General features: G+C 36.6%; 1 protein-coding gene across 1 annotated transcript in view; it reads left to right on the forward strand.

Annotated features, from left to right (window-relative positions):
* The window catches only part of LOC139116224 (calmodulin-regulated spectrin-associated protein 2-like), a 43728-nt gene that overhangs the window by 19363 nt on the left and 11056 nt on the right, over positions 1 to 13309 (forward strand). The window contains 7 exon segments of the mRNA XM_070678807.1: positions 603 to 854; positions 3456 to 3615; positions 6753 to 6923; positions 8670 to 8865; positions 8868 to 11381; positions 12022 to 12149; positions 12612 to 12853. Coding sequence (XP_070534908.1) covers positions 603 to 854; positions 3456 to 3615; positions 6753 to 6923; positions 8670 to 8865; positions 8868 to 11381; positions 12022 to 12149; positions 12612 to 12853 — 3663 coding nt within the window.

A 13309-nucleotide genomic window follows, 5' to 3' on the forward strand; every position in this document is an offset into this window, starting at 1 on the left:
TGTTCAAAGATACGATTGACAAACCCCTGCTTTTTCAAGCATGCCAGTTGACCATTCCTTACAATACCCCTGAGTGACCATTGTTATTGAACAAAGTGACTCGCAGGCTAAATCCACCTGAATACTGTCATTCTTCTACCATTCACGGTACATTAGAGAAAAGAAAACAGTCATCAATATGACCTTTGACATTTGAACTGGTAAACTATATTTAGCAAGTAAGGGCACTGATATTTTCAACCCACAAAGCAAACAAGTCTATTTCTTGCTAACGTACGTCTTGAACAATTTCAAAAATTCCTGTATTGACAAATCAATGTCAATTTAATTGATTATATCTTGATAAATAAAACTACATCACAGCTCATTTAAACAGTGGGATCTTTCTTTCCTGTATTACAGTCCATGAAGAGACAATGGTACATTTTATATATTAAGCAAGATTTGCATAATTCATAATGCTTACGTCTCAATTTTCAGTGGCCCTGACATACTATATGTATGCCACACTGAACATAAATTTACTATGGTCAGTAATTGATATGGTTGTTAAGATCATAAAATGTGTGATATGCACTTTGCTAGTATCAATTTCCTTTCAGATATTGCTATACATGAAAACATGTCTTTTGCGGACTCCATCTTTAATCTCCAAGTTGTCAAGAGTTTTTGTTCCACGTACATGTCCGGAGTGTTTAATTTGGTATACGAAGATTTCCTGTACAGTCCAGTATCATTGAAGACTAACATCTTGGTATTCCTAGCAGAGCTGTTTTGGTATTTAGAAATGAAAAGACCTGAGTGGGTTCAGCCTCAAGGAGTTACTGTGGAAAGAACAGCTGACAGACCTGAAGGTAAACACTGACATTTTTGCAGAGAATATCATCTTGAAAAAGTGTGTAAATTTATGTAATGCTCAGTATTTTTATGCTGTTCTTCTAATTTTGGATTTCATCACTTGAAAGGCACTAGCATTCTGCCATTTTACTTAAATATATCACTTTGACGCAAAATCAAGCACAAAATCACATCAATGTGCTAGATTTATTACCAACACATGCACGTTGATTTATCAATTGCGTGTTGTGTTCAGAACCACTGCTGAAATAACTATCATTAACAAATGTGAAAATTTCATACAAACCATGGTATCTGAATATCCTAGCGTACAATGTACAGGACACTACAACATCAGAGTGGTGTGTCTTGTCCAAAATTGACAGGTACTTTTAAGCTAGAATACATTGTACATGTATATTACTTCATCTTCATTTATACATAGGGTCTATGCATTTATTAAGAATTTCAGAGTTTGTAAATTCATGTATCAAATTGCTTGACAAACAAATTCAAATGACACAAGATATCCTATTTGTAAACTGTGTTGTAGTCTCCTCTATTGACAATGAATGCCAGACAAGCAAGTAGAATCAGTGTACAAACCATCATATAGATGTGAACAGTCTGACTGATTTCAAGGTTTATTTTCTGTCTGTAGAATAGATAATTATGTTGTTGACCCCCATGTCTGAAAATAACCTTCTGTGATTCATTTCTACATACACATTTGATGAAGACAAAGCTGTTCTCAAACAACATCTGGTTGCACTGTTCATCTAGACAAAACATTTGAGACAATCAATTGCAAAGTGTGTGGAGAAAAATTGTAACAGCTACAACTTATGGGAGATTGAGAAAAAGAACTCATATCGAAAACATTAATTTGGAAATACATTTTGAAGGTTTAACCCTCTGAGTCACCAAAGTGTGAAGCCTTTATAAAATATACCCCAGTCATTTTTTTCTTTTTTCGGATTTTTGCCAAACTTTTGATAAGAAACTGTAGTCAATGAAATGTGATGTCTGTTTGGTCCAAAATTATCAAAAATATTGGGGCTATTGTCACATCCAAGCTTTTAGGCTAGTGTCACATGTTCATGCATTAACGCTAGTATCACATCCAGGCATTGGGGCTAGTGTCACCTCCAGACATTGGGGCTAGTGTCACATCCAGGCATTGGGGCTAGTGTCACATCCAGGCATTGGGGCTAGTGTCACATCCAGGCATTGGGGCTAGTGTCACATCCAGGCATTGGGGCTAGTGTCACATCCAGGCATTGGGGCTAGTGTCACATCCAGGCATTAGGGCTAGTGTCACATCCAGGCATTGGGGCTAGTATCACATCCAGGCATTAGGGCTAGTGTCACATCCAGGCATTGGGGCTAGTGTCACATCCAGGCATTGGGGCTAGTGTCACATCCAGGCATTGGGGCTAGTGTCACATCCAGGCATTGGGGCTAGTGTCACATCCAGGCATTGGGGCTAGTGTCACGTCCAGGCATTGGGGCTAGTGTCACACCCAGGCATTTTGGGCTAGTGTCACGTCCAGGCATTGGGGCTAGTGTCACGTCCAGGCATTGGGGCTAGTGTCACATCCAGGCATTGGGGCTAGTGTCACGTCCAGGCATTGGGGCTAGTGTCACATCCAGGCATTGGGGCTAGTGTCACATCCAGGCATTGGGGCTAGTGTCACATCCAAGCATTAGGGTAGTGTCACCTCCAGGCATTGGGGCTAGTGTCACCTCCAGGCATTGGGGCTAGTGTCACATCCAGGTACATGGGGGCTAGTGGCACGTCCAGGCAGTGGGGCTAGTGTCATGTCCAGGCAGTGGGGCTAGTGTCACATCCAGGCAGTGGAGCTAGTGTCACTTCCAGGCATTGGGGTTAGTGTCACTTCAAGTCATGGACTAATGTCACATCCAAACCTGAAGGTTAATGTCACATCCAGGCATTGAGACAAATTTCATATCCCAACATTTAGACTAGCACCATTGCCATTCATTGAGACAAGTATTATTGACTGATGTTGTCATATGCCATGCTCTGTGGAACTCCTCAAAGCCATATATATTATATCATGCCCACATATATAGTTTTACTTTGACTTGGCCAGGGCTGAAAGAACAGAGTAGGAAATAGAGTTTGTCTGTGTTCACAGTTGATTGATTATAGTCATTACGTGGCTCACACAGTCACCACAAGTCATAAGGCTCTGTGAAAAAACATTTGTCTATGATGACATTAAACAGAGAAAAATACTATGAAATAGTATATAATTATGTTTTCTCTTTGTGTTTTCATCGTCGGCAGACTTAATAAAATTTACATTGACAGCTGAAATCATCTTCATTGCCATCAATAATAAGTAAAATTTTGAACAACATCAAAAAGAAATGTCATTGCGTAACATAATAAAGGCAATTTTGGAACCAGAAAAATAGCTTTGGTGAAAAGCTAAGGTAATCAATTGAGTCTGGCTCCATCATGCTTCAATCAATTTAAAGTGGATAAGCTCTGTTTTTCCAAATTTTTGTGTAGCTGGTTTATGATTGACATTGTGTATTAATATTCCATTATTTGATGTGAATTAATATGGTAAATATATTTTCTTCAGTTCAAAAACCACCAGCAAGTAGTCGTATGGGATTCACCCGAAGTCGACCACTCAGTATAAGCACTGCAACAAAGCGGAGTTTTCAGTCTCCATCACCTACTGGTCCTCTGAAAGCCAGCCATAGTAATCCTGAGATAAACAAACTAGTTGCACAAGCAAGGTTAGTCAACTTCAATAATATTTTGTTTAATTTTATGGTACAGTGTAGTATGTTACTAAAAATCTGGCATGAACAACAATTGTATACAGAGATAGATTGCAAAGTAAAGACTTTGACTGAAACCATCACAATTATTTCATTTCTTTCAGCTCTATCTTCATACTCTGCCATACTCTGCTGTTTATGTTGACTGTGGGGATAATGTTTTAACGTCTTGACATTGCCACATCATTGGTTGCTTTGCTTCCATGCTTTGCATCTAGATAAACAATCTTATGTTCATATCTTCTTCTGCTGAGCATGGACGTTATAACAAATCTTGTACCTGTTTGATAGACAATAGATATTCAGAATAAAAAGACTACCCACAGCCAGTCAGAGCTCCACACAATCATGTACATGCCTTCTAAATTGTTTTTAGTACTTGTGACATCTTTCTGTTGTTTAGTCCAGCTCTGCTTCAAATACAGATATGTCTGACCATATTTGTGTTTGATAAATAAAGGGGAAATGATCTGTGACTTTTAAACACCACCTTCAACAAAAATAACCATTAGACATTCTGTCATAATGTGGATTGTTTCTCAACTAAACTCATACTGTTTAAAATCCATGTTATATCATAACTTAGATTTGTCATGGTCTTTCAATACAAATTTAATGTCTGACCCAGAATTAACACATTTAACTAAGATTCTATAAATCGTTCTGACATTATTCATTTTATGATGTAAAAAGATTGACATGAACATAGTTGTAGGTGTCTCTGCAATTTCTGCTTGACACACATCCCACACTGTAAAACATTGACATCTCTCATTAAATACAACATTTTGATTAAGTCTGTCACATCAATATTTGATCAGAGTTAGCATATTGATATCACATTTTTAAAGTTTGATAACTTGTATCAACATTTTGATCTCACATGCGATAACATTTCAGTTGTAAATTCATCTGTTATGACGTTTGTGTCTTGTATTATTTCACCCTCTTGCAAATGTAAATTGTCAGAAATCATGCAGTTCTTGTTAATTTCACTAAATGATAGCTTTTAAAAACCCCAGTTTTTGGGCAAATGGGGTATGAGATGAAATAGACACAAAACATGAAGTGAATAATTTATGTCATCTACAAAAGTAAGTTTACAATAGTTGAATTATCAGCTACAAAGGAAAGGCCATCACAATGATTAGAACTGATGTACATCTTCCAGAATGTGAAATTGTTTTCAAAGAGGAAACAAGTTAACTTTTGCAGATACAAGAGACATTTATTGTTTATTTGTTTTACATCAACCTTATTTCAGTTATATGTTACGTAGTGTTTTGTGGACTTATTGTCAAATGCATTGTTCTTTCTGAACATTTCACCCAATTACCATTTTACGTCAAAAAATTTGGGTGTGGAAATAATTCCTTTCACAAACATGATAGCTAAGTCATGAAGTAAAAGATAAAGCTGAATTACTTCTGTGGATAACTGGTACCTGCAGACATTAAAGATAAAACAGGCACTGTGGATCAATAGAGGGCGCCAGAGAGGGTCAAGAATCAGGTCATTGAGACTGCATAGTAAGATGGAGTTTGGTCATAACTGACCACAGGGATGTTTTGTACAAAATGTTGCATTACATATTGCTGTAGTCAGGAAACCTTTCTCAGAGAAGCAGCATAAACCTGTCAGAAATGACAGATTTTGATACATGTCTGTGATGTCATGCATTTCATGTGCATAATGACATGACCTGTACATTGTGAAATGACAGTTTAAGCATTACAAGTATTGCCAAGTTTGAGAACACAGATAAGTTTTGAATCAGTTGACTGAATAGGGAATCTTTAACATTTAGACTGTACTTATCCCATTAATCAAAAACACTGTAGGATTACTGAGCAGAATTATTTCAAAGGTATACTTAAAAATCCATGATAAATTTGCAGTATATTGAACTTCAACAAAGACATAGGAAGTGATAAATACGGATTTATAAATGTTAGCTGCCCGATAGAGATCACATTTGCCTAGCAGGTGTAGTGTATTTGCACAGGTCAATAAGAGCATTTGATGCTGATGTTATTTCTACATTTTTAGTGTGTTAATTGTCAGAATTCTAAAGTTTAAAATCTACTGTCTAAAGTTGTGTGTGCCATAGCTCTTGTGATTGTTATGTTAGGCAAAGCGTTGTAGAGCATTTAACAGAGCCATAAGTATTACCGATATATTGTTAATCTCAAAAACAAATATGTGTAGAATGTAAATAACAACATTTCATGGAAGGTGATGGGGTATCTTTATTAGTAAACTGACATGATCAGTAAACACACATTCAGAATTATCATTAGTTTGCCACTAGATGTAGATGTCAATAAAATCCAGTCATCTTATTAATTCATATAAAAATTCATTGTCATCAAAATGCAGGCATCATTCATGAGTCTAGACTTACTAATATCGGCAAGAGTAAACAAAAATATATTTCATGCTGGAAACATTCAGTGACACACTATGTACATGCTTGTTTTCATTCACAATGTGTCATCATATTTACAAATCGTGTAGTCATTTGAATCATATGTGCTAGCTGTGTGTTCCATATCTGTTGCTCACCAAAAATCTGAAGTTTTGGTTTGATAAATCAACTCAAATATTAAAAATAATGCAAATTATTAACTGCTGAATATAGTGGTAATGTTTTATTTCAAGTCACAAAGGTTATGTCATCACTGAACTCATAGTGATGTAATACAAAAATGACAAGCAGCATGGATCATAAAACCAAGTTTAGTCTCTGAAATACAAATCATTACAAAAAAATATGAACATAACCTGAACTGCAAGAATCATTTTACATATTATAAAAGCAAAAGTTGGTAATCAATAGATGGCAATCGTGAATGGTCATACTAGTGATAGAAGGATTGTGTAGTTTGTTACTTATTGTAACCTGACCTGAAGTGTGTAATGATGCATTTCAGTAAATATATAGGTATCATCCATTAATTTTGCAAAAGAATAAATTTAATGTTCATTTGTAACAGTTTTTCATTTTTCCTGCTGAATGCATGACATATTTTCTTTAAATTGACTGTATTTTCTGTTTTGTGTTGTTGTTTTTCCTTTGTTGATATGGTCAGTCAACCCTTGTTACCACGTAGACATGTCCCTAGACATCACAGACATAGCGTTCACATGGATCAAGAGCAACAAACTAAACAACTCAGAAGATTTAATTCTTTGGAAAATATGAATGTCAAAAATTCTACGATAGCATGGCCAGAGGTCTCTGATTCTGCCATGTACATGGGGTAGGTAACTAGGTGAATAGTAGCATGATTACAAATACTGCAATATAAATCATTTATAACACTGTCAACAGTGATCTTTATACAAGTTTTCTAACTTTACATCCAATATACCACAAGAAGTGCATGTATTTCTTTTCCAGCACCATGCATGTGATGTGGATTGTCCACTTTGATATTTAGAACAGTATGAAAATTAACCTAACACAAAGCTGACTTCCTATGTTAGCGATTCCTGTCAGTCAAATAACAGCGTTAATTGGATATCTACGTATTGAAACTCCTCAACCTATCAAACAGTGAACTTACGGTACTTCTTTAGCCTGTGTATCTGGTGATACCTAGGTCATAATTGTACTTTCTCAATTTGTACTAACTAGGTTAACATAACATGTAGTGCAGTTACAATTAAGTAGATTGAGCAGACACATTGTTCTAAAATAGTATCTATCATTTTATGAGCAAAGCCTTGAAAGTTTTGATCTCACAGAACTGTATTATGTTCTCTGTAACACATAGGATCTAACTATTGGCAGCAATTATCCTATATGTGTGCATGTTCTCAGGTGTGGTGTATCTTTTGTTGTTTATCTTTTCTAATATTTCATGTTTATAATTATTTTCTTCATTCAACAATCTGAATATGACTTACTTAGAGTTTGATTTGCTGGACAAGAGTAGTTGCATTTACACAGGTGACATGTATCCATAGCAATCCCAACAAACAAGTCATATTGACTGCAACATATTTCCTATGATAATTGGCTGTTCAGTGCACTGCATTTACAACTCTTTCTTTTCTTGTTGTAAATGATTGAATTTTTTGAATATTACAGTTTCAGATTTTGTTCTGAATGTAGAAGTGCTTACACTCTTACATGTAATATGATTCTGCAGTAGATATTTACTGTGAATCTGCAGTGAAATGTGTGATGTGATTCTGCAGTGAACATCTAATGTGATTCTGCAATTAGATATGATTCTACTCTAGAAGGTGATGTGATTCTGCAGTAGACATGTAATGTGATTCTGTAGTGAGATGTGCTAAGTTCAACTTTTGAGTATTTACCCTGCCATTTCAGATCAATTTGCAAAATATCATATCATAGGTGAACTGGTTTTAAAGCAGTCAAGATATGAAATGAGTCATAAAGATCGTTTTTCTTTACTGCAAACATGGTATCCAGAAAGCTACCTAAAATTGTTACAAAATATCAAAAATGTGCATTTGGTATATGTTCATATCAGATTTTGAATTCAACCTAGGTAATTTGAAAATTATGTAAAGTTTTCCATGAAAATAAGAAGAATTCTTATGAATTCTTATGAATTCTTGGATTATTAGAAGTTGGTCGTCTTTGAGCTGTGAATTTTTGAATGAACCATTTCTAAATTTGTTAGAGGTATGTACTATATCATGGAGACATGATGAGTATTGATATGATATTCAGGATGTTGAAATTGTTTATATTTAGCTTGGTCTCCAACAATCAGAGAATGTTAATGACAGTGAATTATGACATGGGAAAATGGGTATAGAACCTTGATATTGAGTTTCATAAAAGATTCTAAAACTGTGCAGTAAGGAAGAAAACAGAATTTGGTTTTGAAAAATCAGACCATAGTCAAATCTCCTTGGTGAAATATTCGTGATGTAGGTACTTAAAGTAATATGGTAGTTTTAGGTACTGGTAAGTGATATTTTTGAGAGATTTTCACTGAAATCTTGTTTTTGTATTTGTTTTTCAGGAAGGGTGATAAAGAGAATAACGGTGTTGGAGTTAGTGATTTGATGAGAAGTGATGATAGCAAATGTAGCAGTCTATTGGCTAATGTCAGCATGGATAGCACAGCTGATGATGATATGACACAGAATTGGAATTACAAAGTATTACATCATCTGTATCACCCATGGCAACACCACATTCTCCCATGGCAACCCCAAATCCATTGAAAACTACCGAAAAAAGTAAACTTTTACCAGCAGCTACCAAGCCAAGGAAGGAAAATATGCAAATTACCAAGAAAGGAGAAGAAAGAGGTGAGATTCTTCAGAAAAAAACACCAAGTTTTGAAAGATTAAATAAAAATGGTGAATTGTGTGATAGAACTGATGCAGATTCAATCTGTGATAGTTCACCGGATAGTATTCCTGACTCTATCATTGCTGAAGCTCAACCAAGCAGATCCAAGGCAAAACATGGGGAAGCTTTCTTCATTGACACTTCTCCAACAGAATCAGTAACACCCACTGTGACCAGCAGCTACACTATTTCTGAGAAACATTTGACAGCAGAAGGTGCTATTGCTGCGGGCATTCCGATCGTATCCGGAGAATTCCAGCATGGTAGTCACCATGGAAACCCCAAGCCAGAGCATTTACAGGAAACTCCCCCACCAGGGTATGAAGGAAGGAGCAGCGTTCATTACGGTCAGCGTAATGCAGCACTTCAGCCAGAGACAAAGCTGTCTGTCGATGGATCAGGTAGACAATTTACAGTTAACACTGAGACATCCAGTGACAGAGACAGAGAGCTACATAAATTACACAATGACCAGACAGATAGAGAAGACACCAAGAAAGTTTTCTTGAGACAGTTTGGACATGCTATGCAAAGACAACAACAGATGCAGTCTTATGATGAACCGTACATTCAGCAATCACATCATCAGGGCATTGATACTGAAGGCAAAGTGCCTCACACAGCATGCAGTGTGGCTAATGACAACTTTACACACACTAATCACATACATCAGGATGACAACAGGACAACTCACTTGCTAAATAATGTTGTTTTAACAGATGATAACTCTGCTAATACAACATTAAATCATACTAACATGACTACGTGGGTTGAACACACGCAACATCATCACCCTACTAACCATCTAGGTAGCAAGGCAGAATCTAGTACAGTTGCACCTGTCACTAGTGAGCTGATGCAGATTAGAATGAAGCTAGAAGAGAAGAGGAGACTTATCGAAGCTGATAAAAAACTGATGGAAAGATCAAGATCCAAACACAGACAGAGAATGGGAAAAGCTGCATTCTTACAGGTCCTGGGTAAAAAGGATACAGCTGGCACACCTACTGAGATAGATAGTAGAGATAAAACGGCGCCAAGACAACAACAACAACAACAACAACAACAACAACAACCAAGGGATGAATACAATACAAATTTAGAAAAAATCAATGCTAATTTAACTCAACTTCAAGGAGAATTACTGCGACTGTCTCAACAGCAAGAGCAACTGAGATTATCTCAACAGCAAGAACAGATGAAGGTCACAAGACCAGAATCTCCATCTGCAAGACCTCAACAACAACAAAGGCAAGAATTCTGGTTAAACCAATCCGAGGATGACCAAAGAGGAGGGTCTGCTGGGTTTTTCTTACAGTCCACAACGCCACCTGGGGCTGGTACAACCAGCAGAAAAAGTTGGGCAACAGATCAGACAGCGTCTAAACCCAGTAACTATGGCACTCAATGGTCATCAACACCAAACCTATCCGGCAGCAGAACTCCACATCAGCCTATGAATACTTATACAGAGACTTCTGATAGATACCAACAACCTAGTGTCACTCCAAGTAAATTTCAACCACCTCCTTCACCTAAATTTCCCCCATCAATCACTCCAAGTGTTTTACCTAATCGATACCAGGCTACATCAACACCAAGCATACCATCAAACAAATATCAGCAAGCAACGAAATATGATTCTCCTGTAGATCCGCGTAGTAACTACTCACCATCTTTCTCTGTATCTCCTTCAACATCTACTCCTTCTAACTTTGCTTACTCTCCATTTACTAATAAAACTCCATCTGTCACTGGTGTAACACAAGCTAACATTGCTAGTCAAGCTGTAAGTGGATATTCACAGACTAATCAACCTGCAAGTCCCATACCATTTACATTAGATCAGACTTCATCAGTACCATCTGCAGCAGTAGCACAACAACCAGCATCGTCATCATCAGTTACTGCAACTGTACTTCAACCAGTTCAACAACAACAACAACAACATCCAAGACCCTACCAGTCATCAATGCCACAAGGTGTGGCACCTCAAGAATTCTTACCACCATCTGTGCAACAACAAACAGCAACACAACTGCCTGTGACCCAGCAACAAGAACTGCAACAGGTGCAACCTTCAAAGCCTGCAGTCCCTCAGCAAAAAGTACTCCCAGTTGAAACTGTGAAACCAGCACCAGTTGAAAGAATTCCAATTACACCATTGAAGAAAGAGACAAAGGAAGTAGAGACAGTCCCAATAGACGTGAAGGATATCAAACCAGAAACACCCAAACCAACTACAGTGAAAATATTGTCTCCAGAGAAGACTGTTGTGTCAGAAATAAAAGAAGTAACGCCAGTGAAAGAAACAACAAGTAATGATGAGAATGCTGATGACAGCAAAGTACTTGGATTTATAGTTGGTCAGGAAACGGTGAGTTATGAAGTCTAATATTGATGTAGTTTCTGTTCAGTGTGACTTGTCTGATTTTTACTGTGACCAGTGTAATGTTAGCTGTGACCAGTGTAATGTTTGCTGTGACCACTTTAGTGTTTGCTGTGACCAGTGTAATGTTTGAAGTGACCAGTGTTATGTTTGCTTTGACAATCTGATAGTTGCTGTGGTCAGTTTGATATATGCTGTGACAAACATCTATTTACTGTGACCAGTGTGATAATTGCTGTGACCAGTGTGAAAATTGCTGTGACCAGTGTATAATTGCTGTGACCAGTGTGATAATTGCTATGACAAGCATATTTTTGCTTTGACCAGTGTTGATGTTTGCTTTGACCAGTTTGATATTTGTGACAATCACATAATATTATGGTTACTGTATAGACCCCTGTATGGTTTATGGTTAATGCTACCAATTCTGTCGTAATTGTAATATGCTATTAGCTGTCGTTAATGGTATTTAACATTATGATAATACAACTCTTTGGTTGTGTAAATATATAGAATTGTGTCATGGTTTGTACAGATACAGGCACAAAGAAATGTTTCTGAGAAATGTGAGAATTAGAGTATTTCTTCAAAAGAGGAATCAAAGTGATGGTGGTGTGTTCTCTTTTAGACTTCAGATAATAGTGCTGCCAAGAAAAAAGAACACTTTTTACGAAGCAGATTAAAACGACAGGAAGAGGAAAGAGCTAAGAAAGCTTTGAGAGAAGTAGAATTGGAGAAGAAAAGAGAACAGCAAAGGTATGTTTGTGCAGTCACTGAACATTGGAAAAAATGTTGATTTGAAGTATGACAGAAAAGTGGGATTATTAGACTGTGTATTCCAGTCTGCAGTTTATAATGATATATGAACTGAAGTTTCAGTATTCAAAGTGTTTGCTGATTTTGTTGATGTATTCAACATGTGTGAAGAGTTGTGTCAATAGCAAGTAGATGAATATGGATTTATGAGGGATAATTGTTTTGGTGGGAAAGCTATTGTTAGCTGGAAAAGCCATTAATGATGGTTTTCAATGATTGTCAGACTTCCTCACATCTATGAGAAGTCAGAAATCTTTGAGGTCATATAGAGATTAACTGAGCATGGCCATTGATGATTTCCATTTTGTGACAATAATGCCCCATTGTTATTGTAAATGTTTCTTCTGCCAGTCATGCTTGTACAGGCTGTGTTTATACAGAATGTATGCACATCTCTTCCAGGAAAAAACAAGAAGAATTAGAAAAAAAGAAAGAAGAAGAAAGGATACGGAGAGAAAATATCAAACAACAATATCTGAAGAAGAAACAACAACAACAAGAACAGGAACAAGATGGTGAAGTGAAAGAGAAAGAGAGAAAACCAAGAAAACCAAGACCTAAGTCAAGAGTTCTGAGTCAACATATTGATGATGAACTTGGAAGTGGAGAATCACTGGCCTCACAAACATCACAAGCATCACAAGGTATTCTGCAACTCTCTCTAGTTCTCATTTTTGTCAGTGTCTATAACTCCAAATCATCTGGTATTGCTACAATGTCAAGTAGTTAAAAAACATCAGTATCATAGAAGTCATGACCTGAAGGAAAGTCTATGTGATGGTTTTGATGTATTACAGATTTGTACATACATGTACATGTCAGCTCTTCCTTGCTTCTCTTCATGTATTTATGTTTACTAACTTTCTCTAACATCACAGTGATGTCATATTTCATCTGTTGTACTAACACTGGGCAACTTAGTATGACTATAATGTTCTGCTACTAACATTGGTCAACTTAGTATGACTATAGTGTTCTGCTACTGATATTGGTCAACTTGGTATAACTAGAATTTCATACTACTGACACTGGTCAACTGAGTATGACCATAATGTCAAATAATGAATTAAGCTCACAAATCCAGAACAGTCTACTAAAAT

Source organism: Ptychodera flava, chromosome 17 (assembly GCF_041260155.1).
Source record: "Ptychodera flava strain L36383 chromosome 17, AS_Pfla_20210202, whole genome shotgun sequence".
Classification (NCBI taxonomy): domain Eukaryota; kingdom Metazoa; phylum Hemichordata; class Enteropneusta; family Ptychoderidae; genus Ptychodera; species Ptychodera flava.